Consider the following 15,093-nt stretch of genomic DNA (forward strand, 5'->3'; position numbering starts at 1 on the left):
AGTAGAACCATAAGAAGTGGCTGCATTGCTGTTACTACCCTTTCTTTGAGAAGCAATAAAAGCCTATTCAACCGCACGCTACCTAGTTCTGTTTTTTTTTGGAAAGTACTCTTGTAATAGCATTGTGCATAATGCATCAAACTTGACAACTTCAGGATTTCCTTGGGTCATAAGTCTCCAAGTACTGGCAAAAGTCTGGTAGGAATCTGGTAAGCAGTCAAGAACAGTCTACAGAAGGGAACTGTTTGAAATGACTTCACCTGCAGAAATAAGTTGCTCATTGATATCCTTGACACTAGCAAGGAAAGTGTCCATATCATCTTCCTCATGCATAATCTTTGACTCCAGCTCTTTACGCAACAAAGCAATTTTAGCCTCATTGCGGCTTGCATAAAGACCTTCTAGAATATCCCAAGTCTATTTTGCAGATTTCGCTGGACAAATGTGAGGAACAATGGTGGGCTTCACAGACAACGCAATCAATGCAGAGAACGACACTGACAGAAATTCTGCACAAAATGACAAAATAGCATGTGCAGCATTGCCTGTAGTGGAAACGGAGGCCAAAATGAGCCTAAATCAAATGAGCAGGCGTGTGCTGGAGCTGCTGGTGACTAAGCCCGAGAGGACGCAACCTGCTCTGATACCAATTGTTGGAATTAGGGTGAGAAACGCACACAGCTTGGAGAAGAGGAAGGAAGCCCAAGGCACACAATTGAGAGTGTATTACTTTGTGTGCAATGGAAAGATAGATAGCCCTAGAGTGATGGGGATATACAATGCACAGGGGGAAAGACCTCCTAAAGAGGGGAAAAAATGCCCCGACGTTCCTAGTGTGTTCACACACATCACTACCACATGTATATGGTAACAGTATGGAGTGCGTAACAAAAAGAAAAAGTTGAAATATGCGGGAAAAGGACCATATAGAGTATGTGAAATCACCCCATGGGCCACAAGGTATCATTCGTGTGGAGACTCTTGATGGAGATGAAACCATTGGATTCCTCAATGGGAGCAAATTTAAAGATACTATGATCCTTTAAGCCAAGAGGAGTTACGTGCCATCCATCAAAAAAGGCTGCCAAGGCACAAACATAATTGAAGAAGATACAAGCTCAAGCTGAGGCTAAGGAGCGACAACAACGCATAAGACGCCAACGAGAGGCCAACCTTGGAGTTACACATGCATTCCACATTCAAATAGAGGATGATTGGTTGGATTTTGACACGCCTCTACGATACCGTATTGAACTAAATAACACCTATGGGAAAGTGCTATATTACGCCTTAATTGGACACGAGTGCTAAATATAATCTGTTGTCATATGGGGTGTGCTGTTAGTTAGGAAAGCCATCTCTATTTGAGAGTACTATCCAAGTCAAGGGTGTCAATAAGAAAAAAACTATGGTTTTTGGAATTTGGGACACTTCGGTCACTTATGACAACCGGGTTGTGACTCAAGACTTTTTGGTTATGCCTGCTGGAACTATGGAAGGCAGTATAAACCTAGGACGTGCGTGGATGATAGCCACCAAATGCACTATTGATTGGGGACTGGGAGTGTTACAACGCAGAAACCAACTCTTAGCCCTGCCACTCAAGCCATGATGGATGCGTGTGTGCACGGTGTGGTGCGGCGCGTGCAGGGAAGGGGAGAAGCACAAGCCTGTATGGGTGGAGGAGCCTCACAAGACTTAAGATGAGGAACTCCTTATTCTCATATGAATGAAGAATATCATATGAGAATAAGGGTATGTATATACGTGGGTGGGCGGCCGGACACTGGACGTCCGGGCGGGCAAAAGGCGGAGCGCCTTTAGCTCAACAATCTCCCACTTAAAGGTGATGCGCCGATAAGTGAGGCCTACTAGCTAAAATACTAGTATGTACAAAAAACTAGGTGAGAGACTCTCTCAACCTACGTCTACTAGCTCACTATGTAGATCTACACGTAGTCATATCGGCTCCGGTGGTAGGCGAGTGTGCGTACCCACACTAGAGCCTGCATGTAAATCCCGCAGACAACTCTGTATGGTCTGCAAAGCTCCACGAAGCATCATGCTAGTGTCATCCATCGTACGACTAACAATCACTGCTGCAAATGCTCCCACTACAGGCTGCTAGGTCGGACCTCGACAGAAACAAGTCGAACATGAGATGCCCGAACGGTGACAAAATATGCGCAAGACTTCTTGTACTCGTCTCCCCTATGCTATCTACAATCACTGCATCCTCAAGACTACCCATCGCGTATGGATGTGTCAACACCGACAGTGGGGGAAGCTATGTCCCTCTCACCCATAGGCAAAACTGTGCATTCTGGCACCAACTCATCAGCCTCTAACATGAGCATGTCAAAAAACTCCATATATGTCAGCTCTGTCTATGTCTCTAGGGAGCAGACCTGCTCTACCTCTGTCTGCACAAAGTCTGACAACACCTGCTGTGTCTCACTAGAGCACTGCCGCTCTATCTCTGTCTCTACAGAGTCTACTAGCATGTCCTGCACAACTATATGCTCTGTCTCCTTAGCATGATGGAGATCACTGGCAAAAAAGACACGTCTCGTCTCTTGCTCAAAGCATGCTAGCAAAGAAACCGAGACTATGTCGTCTCGAACCTCAGACACATGTATATGATATACCAAGCCGCTGCGGGCTCCTCTGGCAATCACTAGTGAACCGCAATGCATCCGAAAAGACCGCTCTCTAAGCATCAACTGACAACCAAAAGCTACCAACTGTCTCACTAAGATCAAGCTCTGTCTTATCTGAGGAACATAGCGCACATGTCGTAGTGTGTATGATGCACCACTAGGCAATGACAAACAAACAAACACCTCCTGCACCCTCTAGGTCAAACACCGAACCATCGTCTGTCTCCTTAGCATGATGGAGATCACTGGAAAAAAAGACACGTCTCGTCTCTTGCTCAAAGCATGCTAGCAAAGAAACCGAGACTATGTCGTCTCGAACCTCAGACACATGTATATGATATACCAAGCCGCTGCGGGCTCCTCTGGCAATCACTAGTGAACCGCAATGCATCTGAAAAGACCGCTCTCTAAGCATCAACTGACAACCAAAAGCTACCAACTGTCTCACTAAGATCAAGCTCTGTCTTATCTGAGGAACATAGCGCACATGTCGTAGTGTGTATGATGCACCACTAGGCAATGACAAACAAACAAACACCTCTTGCACCCTCTAGGTCAAACACCGAACCATCATCCAAGTGCACACAACCAAGTCTCCCACTAGAGAATGTGCTAAACCACTCACAACATGGTGTGACATGGAAAACTGCATCGCTATCTAGTAACCACTATGGAGAAAGTGTGCTAACCATAGACAAATCTGCAAGTGGTACACTGGAGGCAAGCATGACATCACCGTCACTGGCATAGACTGCCACTCAAACTCCCTCTCTAACATATGTCAAAGCCATATATGCATCTCGCATACATCTCCTCTGCTGTCTCATACGTCTGAAACAATGGCGTCTAATGTGCCCTATGTGATCGCAATGCCAACAATGCAAGTATCGGCAAGTACGAGACCGCCGTCTCTCAATGTCACATATGTCTGCTACCATAAGTGAACGCAAAAAATGGCAACAAAGTGGGAGATCACTTGACCACTATGCTAATCAAGCATAAACCAACCAGTAGCTCAATAGTGAAAACTTGTAACCTGCATGCTGTCGTCTCACGCTTGGAATATGCGTCGATGTGAGAACATGAAGCAAAATCAAACAAAACCTGTAGCCACTATGAGCATACCATATATGTATGGCTAAGAACCAAAGTATGGCGAGAAATCTGGGAAAGATCTGACAGAATCTCCCATGTAAACTGAGCAAAACCTCAAGTACAATCTCAACCATAAACCATGCCAAACTGGCAACAAAGTGGGAGGTAACTCGACCACTACACAATGCTCAAAAGCATGATCAATCGCATCAAAATTGACGCTCACATATGCCTAAAAGCAACTCCACAATTTTCAAACTTTGCAACCATAAACTGGGACAAACTTCTCAATTGAGCGTAAAGCGCATAACCATATACGCAAGTAGAGAGCAAACTAGCTCAAAACGCATCCCACGAGAGAAACTGCCTGCAAAATATTTGCAAAAACCTGTCACTATCTATCTGTAGCCACACAAGCATACACAATCACAATCCTCACTCCTGGGAGAGTGGGTACAAATACACCAAACTGTGTCCAAACTGACAAAACCTGTCATAACTTGTCAAAGTGAGAGTAAGCACTTGATCACTGTCAAAGTGGGAATATATCGACCACTGTAGAAGTTGGCATAACACTGCAAAATTTTATGGTGATAAGACGAGGAAAAACGAATAGAATTTCCTTTGCAAAATGAGTCAATACTCAACGCAAACCGCAAGCCAAATAACTGTAGATAACTGCCAGAGTGGGAGTCAACTCGACCACTAAACCAGCAGAGAGCAAACTGTGAATACGTGCAAACCATGGCAAAAATATTTTGGGAAAGATCTGGAAAAGTTTTCCCTGGAAATTGAGAAAAAAGTCAAAAAATCTCACCAAATTGCATGACAACTAGACACATAGTGTCTCAGTAAACAAATCCACAAATGGTCTACATACACTGCCAGAAGCCTAGCAAACTGGCTCACTCCTGACTGAGTGGCTCTATGGACGTGTACCTATCCAAAAACACATGTAAACCTGTAAATTTGCTACCTCTGAGCTATACCTAGCTCAAGTTGTATCCACATAAGCATACATAGCCTAAAACTGCAGCAAATTGTGAGCAAAATGATCTCTAGTGCTCCACACAAGCTACTTGCAACCTGTAAGCGAAACCGTCGAAGAATTGGCAACTACTACCTCATCCGGTAAACACGTCGATCGAAAAAAACTATCAAGAGTTGTGCGCGCTCAAGGGAGAAATCCGCTCTGGAATGGTCCGTCGGAGTTGTATCTATCGATATGTGTAGTCGAAGCCGAAACTGGAGATGATCGTCGAAGTCAAAAAGCTGGGGATGGCCGTCGGAGCCGTCTTCCACCGCCGAGTGAAAGTGCCAATGCTATGGCTACCTGTGCTCGGAGTCGAGAAAACGCTCGATGTCGACTTCCGTCATCGGGCGAAAGCGCGCTAGTCGAATAGCCGCAAATCGATGTCGAAATCGATGCGCCAAGCCGAGCCGTCAATGCTCGAGGCCGTAGGCGATGCTAGAAGACCACACTCGGGCCAATGCCGGATAACGCCGGGCTTAATCACCCGCACGTAGCCAGTGTGTTCTCACATAGTTCGATTTTTCTCAATCTCCTTTCACTCTCCAAGCATTGTACACCAGACTGTCTTGAAAAACACAGTCTACGTGTTTTGGATTTTCGACCCACCTGCAGTCCGAATCAGAAAACGATTTCTTCTACAAAGTTGTAGATCTTGAAGAGATCTATGTTTTGGTACAAAAAAGTTTTGAAATCGGAGCTTCCTAGGTCAAGTTATGGCTAAAATACTGAACAGCTGTCAAGCTGCCAAACTTGAGCGACCTGCTTCTCAGTGTCCCTAGCTCACAGAAAACTTGATCTCTCTCTCCCCTTTTGCCTGGTGGAGTGTAAGCTCCTATTACCTTGATCTTTGAGATCTACTTTCCGAATCCGTGTCAAACCGCCTCTGATCTGATGCCGCCAAGCACCGAACTCCGTCACCACCGAGAGATCGCCGCCGTCGCCTAGCTGTAGCTCTAATACCAATTGATGAGTGCACGACTGTGTAGATGCGTGCGTGCGTGCCCGATGTGGTGCGGTGCATGCAGGGAAGGAGAGAAGCTTAAGCCTGTATGGATGGAGTAGCCTAACAAGACTCAAGATGAGGAGCTCCGTATTCTCATAAGAATGAAGAATAAGGGTATGTACATACGTGGACGGGCTGCCGGACACTGGACGTCCGGGCGGGCAAAAGGCGGAGCGCCTTTACCCCAATAAGCCATAGTCCCTGAGATATTTCCTCTTGAGGAAATAAAACCCAAAACATTGCATGTCCAGGAGGTTGAACCATATGTCCCTATAGCCCAACTTTCTAGAGCTTCAACTTCTGTAGTTGAAACAAAGCTTAAGACACACAAGGCGCATCCTAATATAACGAAGCAAACATACAAGTGGGTCCCTAAAGCTTCTTTAGTGACCATGGCTGATGATAAAAAATAGGAGCCTTGTAAGAAAGGCCTCACTCGCTCCCAGAAATGTAAGAAAATGTTGCTTTGGATTCCTAAACGATTATTGGAAGTCCAAGGTTACTATCAAGGAAATGATCAAATATGGGTGTCAAAACTTAAATTGTTTTCTTACTTGTCATCTGACCCATGTGAGTCAAATCCTGTGATGATAAAGCCTATTGAAGATCTTGGGAAAGGAAAGATCACAGAACACTATACACCTGATTCGGAGGTAGTTTGGGTACCCAAGCCAAAAAGGGTTATTTCGCTCAGCTCAACCAAAGAAAAAACGAATGAAGCTTCTTGCTCTTCATGTAGTTCATATATGGATATAGAAGCTTCGACACAACCTCCACCTACCATTGTACATATACATACAAACAAGAAAGAGTTTGCACCCCCCATTGTAAGTTCACCACCTACAACAACATTGCAAATAAAATCATGCGAGAGTACCTTACCACACTTGCAACTAGATGAAATGCCTAGGGAGGTCAACAACTAATGGTCAAAGTCTTCACCCCTTACAACTTGGAACAATTGGTTTCAAAAGGTGACAACATCATTCCAAAAGGTATGATCTACCCAAGGAAGGGGGGAGTGTTTGCTGACATCCGTCATTCACTTTCTCCCCTCTTAACCTTCCTCCCTGACCTCTCAATCTTCCAATCTTACGGAATGTATATATAAAGCCTTATACTCACAAAAAAAAAAGAAAAAAAGTAAAAGAGCAAGAGCCACCAAACAAAAATCTGGCAACGTACAAGTTCAAGTACATGACCCAAAATCATAAAAACACATTATGCACTAGGACACAACTTTTTGACACGACCCTTATAATATTTGCACTCTAACCATCATCTAGCTGTGTGTACAAATATGGTTAATACGCTAGAGTCATCCACTCTTACCTTGGGTGAGAGGTACCCTCTTTACTTTTCACAAGTGTTTCACATAGTCTTTCCGGTGCTTGCCTGTGAATGGGATTTGGTAGGTACGCTAGCATGTGAGAGGAATTTCGAGGAGTTAGAATGGTTGATATGTCTCTTGACCACGACTGATCCATACTTAGTAGAGAGCGTCTCTCCCATTGCACAAGCCTACCCTTTTGACCAAGATGACTATTATAGACGTCTAGTGACCTTCTTAGTAAACATTGGTGCCTCTAACGATGAAGAAGATTTACATGATTACACGGATGGCACGTATGGTCTCACGGATGATGACTTTGTTTTTCTTGATGATGATGAGGATAGGGGTTTAGCCTTAGGGTTACCTCCCCATCTCTACAATATCTTGTTCCCTTGACTCTTTAGGGGGAGTGCAAATAATTAAATTAGGGTTCCTTATGTTGTTTGATTGTGTTCAATAAGGGTTGGTGCCTCTTCTCACTGATGTGTCTCATAGAGGTATTCTTTGTGTTTTCTAGTGTGTACATGAATGTGTTGCTGTTGTTAGGATTTGGAACTTCATGGAGTCTTTCTCTCGTTTACTCTTTGAATCAAACGCGATCATCAACACGAACAGGTGTTTCTTGTTCATTAGCATTGCCCCTTGTCCTTTTTTTGCATCCATGTTTGTCTGCTTTAAATGTGATTGGTACAACAATATTCATCACATTTGCTTAGATTAAACATTAATTCCTATATGATTTTCTGTCATAATTCCTTGTCTAGGTTAAAGAATCAAGCAGTCTGACTAAGTTAGTTTGACCAAGTTAGGCGTTAGCGATCTTTTCTTAATACCATGGGGAATGCCTTCCTAATAATCAATGGTTACTTTCGGCTCTTAATCTGATTTTGGCAGCATTGTGTGTAATATACTAGGGCTTTCTAGTGGGCTTAGTCCCTATTGACCTTTAGCTTAAGTATTATAAAGGGAGTTTACTAGTGTGATGAGCCTGGGAGGGTAATAGTGTTATATGACCTCCCAAAGTTACAAAAATAAAATGCTGAAAACGAAAATAAAATAAAATTCAAAAGTGCCACAATGTAAAATCTTAAGCTGGAAGAGAAATCCCAGATTGATTTGGTACTTCACTCACATGTATCGCCTATGGTACTAGAGCCCTAGAGGTTCCCATTGTGGGCGCTTTTCCTTGAAAAGCAAAAAACCCAAGGCATACAAAATAAGCACACACATCAAAATTGAATCAATGTGAAAAGACTTTGGGGGGTCAAAGAAAAGGGAATAAGTCAGGCGATGATTTCATGAGCAATTCCTTTTATCGTAGCTTAACTACAAGGTCTTCTAGGTATAGCCTCTAGTTAGCCCTCGGACATGAAATACTTGGCTCTCGCGATTAAATAGGTTAATTGACCAGAGAAAATTGAGAAGCTTGCCCATGATATTAATAGTTGACCTCTAGTTCCTTTCGACCGTTAAATTAGCCACCCCAGACTTGTTTAGTTTTTGACCTTTACAACTGTTTATGCGTTTGATTATATTACAGTTTAATGTTTACTGCTAACGAATTGTTTAATATTCTGTTACCAATCAATTTGTGTGCCTACAACTGCATATGCTTTTTACTTCTATATGAGAATACAGTTACTGTGCCAATTTTGGTTGATTTTGCAGTGATTGAAGAAGGCTAAGGACATTCAATCTCGGATGCTCTTCCACCTCGACGAACGGGCTTCATCTCAATAGCTTCGGAGGACAAAATCTACATCAGGAAGGGGGACATGTTAACCTTCATGGACACCCTATCACCTTCGACGGACGCATATTATTTATTTGATTGAGTCATGGACCGGGCTTGTCGGTCCAATACGTGTGTAGGTGATCGCCGATGAGAGGCGCACCACTTATCTTATTTTTACAGTAGTTTTGCAACGACCGACCACTGTGGGCGGCCATGTGTGTGAATGGGCCAAACTCTTATAAAAGGTCCATCTGACCTAAAATCCTCATTCTCTGAGGTGTAAGAAGCTAAAAAGTGCTCTTGATCCATCTTTGTCTCCTTCTCCTTCGTGTGCTCACAGGTGTGTGTGTGTGTGTGTGTAGAGAGAGAGAGAGAGAGAGAGAGAGAGAGAGAGAGAGAGAGAGAGAGAGAGAGAGAGAGAGAATTGCGGTGATGGCGAGGTGGTTGAGTGGCACATCGACGGCGGATCCTTCTTCTTCGCAGCACAGGATCCTTCACGACGGAAGCAATGAGTAGTGAGTGACACACCCCTGTCCCTTTGAGCTTGCTAGGCTCTTCTAGTTGTGTGTTTGCAGCCTTTCGAGGCTCGCACATAATGCACAAGCAAGTTCCCAGCTTTGACACGTACGGAAAAGCGTACAAGGGGGATACTACATATTGGTATGGACATATGACATCATGGTTTTAGTTACACGGTTTCAGTATGGATAGTTTTCCTTCTTTCCAGTACTCTTTGGATGCACCCTTTTTGTCTATTATGAGCACAGAGATCACCAAGCTCATTCGTCACGACCTATCTCAACTTGACACTAGGAGGGTAGGGCACGAAGATGGATTTCTATAGAGAGCATCTTCTCCAACTGACGGAGGACGGGTTTGTGACTAGACCTAGTTACATGGATACACATTTATCTTGGGGGATACGGTGCACTATTGGTCATATTACACACCTCTTCACATCAGCTTGAGGTCGAGACTAGCAGATTTAGGGGGATACCTGAAGAGGCTAGGATATGCCAGCTATGCTATTTGGAGCATGAGTTAGAGCTACATTACATATGTCACTGCTCGGTGTACTATGAGATATGGAGGCGATTTCATTGTCTCTTCAGAGAGGGTTTTGGACCACTATCTAGGGTCATGAGATACCAGGATCATAGATGTCTTGGGTTAGTTTTACTTGAGCTACAGAGACACAAAGAGAGCCTGTTGTGGTGACCAACATAGAGACAATCTTAGAGGCTTACAGATTTCTTTAGACCACCCACTAGGAGACAAAGGTGTAGACCACTCAACAAAGCCTAGATATCACCCACACCAGAGGTACGTTGATCGATCGGGCTACTGAGCTAGGGAGATCTAGACACCCACAATTGGGGGGTACCTCACAACATCGAGGTAGAGTATGAGAGTGGATGTCGATCAATTGAGCTCGACATGCGAGATGCCCAAAACGAGCACTCATCAAGATTGTGCGAGTTTGGTCTCATAGGTCATTTTGGCCTTTTGAAGACGTTTAATATAACATTTCATTTCATTTCATTTCTCTCTCTCGCGAGATGGGATAACACTGCAAAGCTCTGGTTGTTGGAGGCTTGTGGCAGCGCATGCAAGCGTTTTGCATGGGCGAGAGAATTCAAGATCAGCTTGCTAGTGAGGCCTGTGGGCAGGTGGGTGAGAGAAATCACGACAAGATAGTTGATGAGGGAGGAAATTGTAGAAACATGGTTGTGTTGGGAGAGATCAGCTAGGGAATCTCCTTGGGTGAGAGGAGGAGTCTCTTGGGGGAGTTGGAACATTTTCACATTTTTTTTTTTCATTATCCAATATTAGTACTAGTTAGTCCGACGTCGAGTGCCACTTACGACACCATATATTTAACTAGTCGTCCAGCAAGTACTGCGATCATGCGATGGCGCCCGCTTCTGCGGTGTTCTAATCACGTCGAATCGCACGATTCAACACAGGAAGGCAGATTGCCAGCTAGAAGTTTAGCCACTGCCAGACCTTGACCCTCCTGGCACTTACCCGTGTCCGTTCTCACCCACTGTATTTCAATTTTTTTCGATGGGTGTCTTGAGTATCCAGCATTGGACTAACGTAGGCTCGGAAACTGCGGGCATGCAGGGGTTTGATAGGTTAAGCAGAGATGACGATGCGAAGCCTCTTTCTGACAATGCATTTGCTGCTAGTTTCGCATCATGTACGCACTTATCGCCTGATGTTACAGCACCCTTTTCATGTTTCGACGCGTTGAGCGTGCAGAAAGATTTGAAACTGCAAAGTGTGCCGTGCAATGCCTTCCACGTTTTAGACTTGGAAAACAGGGTTTGTCTTGAGGAGCAGTCGACCATAGCAAAACCCAGCATAAGAGAGCAATTGAGTGATGCAATCACATGGCAACCCTGCAGTGGAATTGCAATTCCAATTCAACAAGGCAGCAACACATCACAGCTCTCCCGCCCATTCCCTTCTCTCTTTGAACAAATAAATGTGGATGATTCGCCAGACGAGTTTCCTTCTATTGGAACTTTCTTAGACATTTTGCAAAGCTGCAGGGCAGTGTCAAGTCTTATGCATGCCAAGCAGGCTCATTTACACATATGCAACAATGGATTGGAAGCTCAAAAAGATGTGGGCAATTATTTGGTTCCAATCCTTGTTGAGTGTGGTGCTGTGGATTATGCAAAGCAAGTGTTTCATCGCCTCATGTATCAAAATGAGCATAGTTGGACTTCGTTAATTCAGGGCCATGTGGTTTCTGGAAATATTGAGCAGGCTTTGACTTTGTATCAACTTATGCTTCGTGATCTTATTGAACCAAGCAATTTCACATTTGTAGTTCTACTTAAGGCTTGTGCACAGGCAAATGATGTTGAAAGGGGCAAGTTTTTTCATATGGCAATTGCTAAAAGAGGGGTAGAGCAAGACTCTTTTGTTGGGAGTGTACTGGTTGACATGTACACAAAGTGTGGATTACTTTCAGAAGCAAGGCATGTGCTTAGTGAGATGTCTGTAGAAGATGTATTTCCATGGACTTCAATCATCTCTGGGTATGTGGAACTTGGGTTTGCAGAAGAAGCATTAGTTTGCAGGGAAGAAATGGAGAAGAGTGGCTTGTCTCCTGATGCGCACACTATTGCCTGCTGCTTAAAAGCTTGTGCTGACCTTGGTGCTATTGAAGAAGGTTTTAAACTACATACTATGCTAATTGAGATGGGGTTCACAAGAGATGTTTTTGCTGGCAATGGCCTCATGGAGATGTATACAAAATGTGGAACGCTTCTGGAAGTGAGGAAAGTTTTTGAAGGGTTGCCTGTTCGGGATAGGATATCGTGGACCAGTATGATTGCAGCTTATGTGGAACATGATGGTAGTAATGAAGCCCTCGATTGTCTGGAACCTATGCACAGAGAAGGTGTTAGCCCAGCTGCTGCAACTTTTGTTTGCATTCTGAAAGCTTGCACAAGCATTAGTGCCATTGATGACTTGAGGTTCTTACATAGTGAAGTGATAAAGAAGGGCTTTGAAGGAGATGTGTCAGTAGGCAACACCCTGGTAGATATGTATGCAAAATGCCAATCACTAGCAGAAGCTTGGGAAGTTTTGAGCAAGCTACAGACTCAAACTGCAGTCTCATGGACAGCCTTCATGGCAGGGTGCCTTGAGCAGGAAGGTGCTGAGCAAGTTCTTGATAGTTTTGAGCAAATGAAAACGGAGGGTATACATGTGGATGAGGCCCTTTCTGTGTGCATCTTGAGAGCCTGCTGCAATTTAGGAGCATTAGGTAAAGGGTTTGAAACACACATAAACATACTCAAGATTGGTTTTGACAACAACACATTTGTGGGCAATACACTGGTGGGTATGTATTCAAGATGTGGCGCAATTCATGAAGCCATTGATGTGTTCAAGAAACAGAGGGTTCAGAATGTTGTCTCTTGGAATGCTTTACTTGCGGCCTTTTCAGATTGTGGCCAGTTTAAGGAAGCATGGGCATTTTATTGTCAAATGAAATCAGAGGGTGTATTTTTGGATACTGTTACCTACACTATCATCTTGAAAACTTGTGGTAGCATGGGAGTCATAGAAGAGGGCCGTGAATTGCACATTGAGCTGACCAAGAAGGGATATGATGCCGATCTTATGGTAGCCAACACATTGATAGATATGTATGGTAAATGTTGGTCACCTACAGAATCACAAGGGGTATTTGACATGCTAAAGGGCCCAGTTTTGGTCTCATGGAATGCTTTACTTCAAGCATACACAGTGCTCAAGCTTGATAAAGACGCATTGAGCTGCTTCCGGCAGATGCAGCTGAATGGCTATGCTCCTGATGTCATTTCTTGGAACATGATGATTTTGTGCTATGCAGAGCTAGGGGAAAAAGATAAGGCTTGTCATTTTTTTGTGAGGATGCTTGAACAGGGCATTCTAGCAAATAATGTAGTGTTTGTGAGCATCTTGAAGGCATGTGATGATTCAGCATCCATCGAAACTGTTAGACGAATACATACACAAGTTTGCAATGTTGATAGTAATGAGCCTAATGATGTAACTGTCACAACTACTCTGATTGACACCTATAGCAAGTGTGGGAGCTTGCTTAATGCCCAACACCTGTTTGAAGCATTTCCTGAAAAGGTTGCTGCTACTTGGAGTGCATTGATTACAGGCTATGCTCGACAAGGTAACTGTGGTCTTGTTTTTTCTTCATTCTGTGAAATGGGTAAGAGAGGCATACAACCAGATGAAGTAACATTTCTTGGTATACTTAGTGTATGCAGTCATTCAGGTCTTTTAGAACAAGGCCAGAAGTACTTTGAGGTTATGTGTGGATCCTATAATATCATGCCTCATGTTGAGCACCTCAATTGTATGGTTAATCTCTTTGGTCGTGCTGGTCAACTGGATCTGGTCATGAAATTGATAGAGAATTTACCAGTGGAACCAGATATGGTGGTGTGGCGAACTGTTATGGATGCTTGCTCAAAGAGTGGTGACACATATTTTGGAAGCCAGGCATTTAACCAAGCTCTTATTCTGGATGGAAGACAGGCTGGGTTCTATGTTTATATGGCCAATCTATTTGCGCAGGAGGTGGACATGGGTTAAAGAAAGATTTGCAGTTTGTTTTGCACGAGTGTTACGACTGGCACCGGGAAAAGAAAGGTTAACCTTTGGACATACCTGGCTTTCCAGAGTGAATGATTGAGCACTGTACATAGTATTCAGAGGTTGTCTGGTGTGAAAGGTTCTGCATATGATATGTATCCTTCACGTGCATTGGCAGGATTTCTTATCTTGCTGAAAGTGTAAGAATTATGGCAAGCCATACCCAATCTGGGTATGTACAGGGCTTATTTTTATAAGGAGAAGTGATAAGTCTAGAGTCACGAGTGCATATGTGTATAGTTGATGTGAATAGTTTGCAAAGGCAGTTAAAGAAGCAAGGTGGTTTGTTGGTGGCCTCTGAAAGGCTTGAGTTGTATCTCTAAGAAAGTTATTTCGATGTATGTGGTGTACTAGATCATGCCAGCTGTGGGAGTTATGTGGACGTGTAACAGAGGACAGAGTTGATGCTCTCTTGAGCTCAAGCTTGAGAAGCACAAAGCAAGACAGTAGTCTAAACACTGACACATTTGAATTTAATGCAGGCATCAACATATAAACATTGAAAGATAATAATGGAGGTGCTTTGACATGATAGGCGGTGAGGAGTCTTACACTACATCTGGGAAAAGATTCTCATGGAATGATTGTAATGATGCTGCAAGCTGTAGTCTAATGGATGTGTGTTTGGCCAACTTTGCAACAAATGGAGTGCCCTGTCAGGACGAAATGAATAGGCTGGCACAGATATTTCTGCAGGTGGAATGCTGCTCATTTATTCAAGTCCCTTCTCTTAGCAGGCGCATGCGCATTTGGTTGATAGGTGGGAGGCATGCAAGCAGCATTCTATCCACTCTTTTAAGTTTTCTTTAAATCATGGTTTGAGGGATGCCTGCTGCCCGGCTGGCCTCAAATCTCTCTCTTCAAGAAATGGAGCCAAGACAACAGAGATAGTGAGACGATGCAAGTAAAGCACAATGGTACTCATAAATTAAAACCATGCAATTCAATGCTCGATGCAATGATGAAAACATGAGCACGACGAAGAGATGAAAGCTTTTGTAGGTGCTCCGGGGCCGTCGTGGCTGCTTGTGTGGGAATGGACGGTCATAATACCTG

The 15,093-nt window shown here is 43.8% G+C and overlaps 1 protein-coding gene across 1 annotated transcript; it reads left to right on the forward strand.

The window, feature by feature from the left end:
• Positions 1-10,718: 10,718 nt before the first annotated feature.
• On the forward strand, positions 10,719-14,374 carry LOC147439640 (pentatricopeptide repeat-containing protein At4g19191, mitochondrial-like). Its single transcript, XM_086485453.1, has one exon. It carries the CDS (start codon positions 10,927-10,929, stop codon positions 13,975-13,977), a length of 3,051 nt encoding a protein of 1,016 aa, XP_086341579.1. The 5' UTR covers positions 10,719-10,926; the 3' UTR covers positions 13,978-14,374.
• The last annotated feature ends 719 nt before the right edge of the window (positions 14,375-15,093 follow it).

The sequence above is a fragment of the Adiantum capillus-veneris genome, chromosome 16 (genome assembly GCF_014529385.1).
Source record: "Adiantum capillus-veneris isolate H3 chromosome 16, ASM1452938v2, whole genome shotgun sequence".
Classification (NCBI taxonomy): domain Eukaryota; kingdom Viridiplantae; phylum Streptophyta; class Polypodiopsida; order Polypodiales; family Pteridaceae; genus Adiantum; species Adiantum capillus-veneris.

What these genes read in the sequence shown, in the direction of transcription:
- LOC147439640 (XM_086485453.1), top strand. Translation starts at nt 10,927, where the DNA reads ATGGGTGTCTTGAGTATCCAGCATTGGACTAACGTAGGCTCGGAAACT.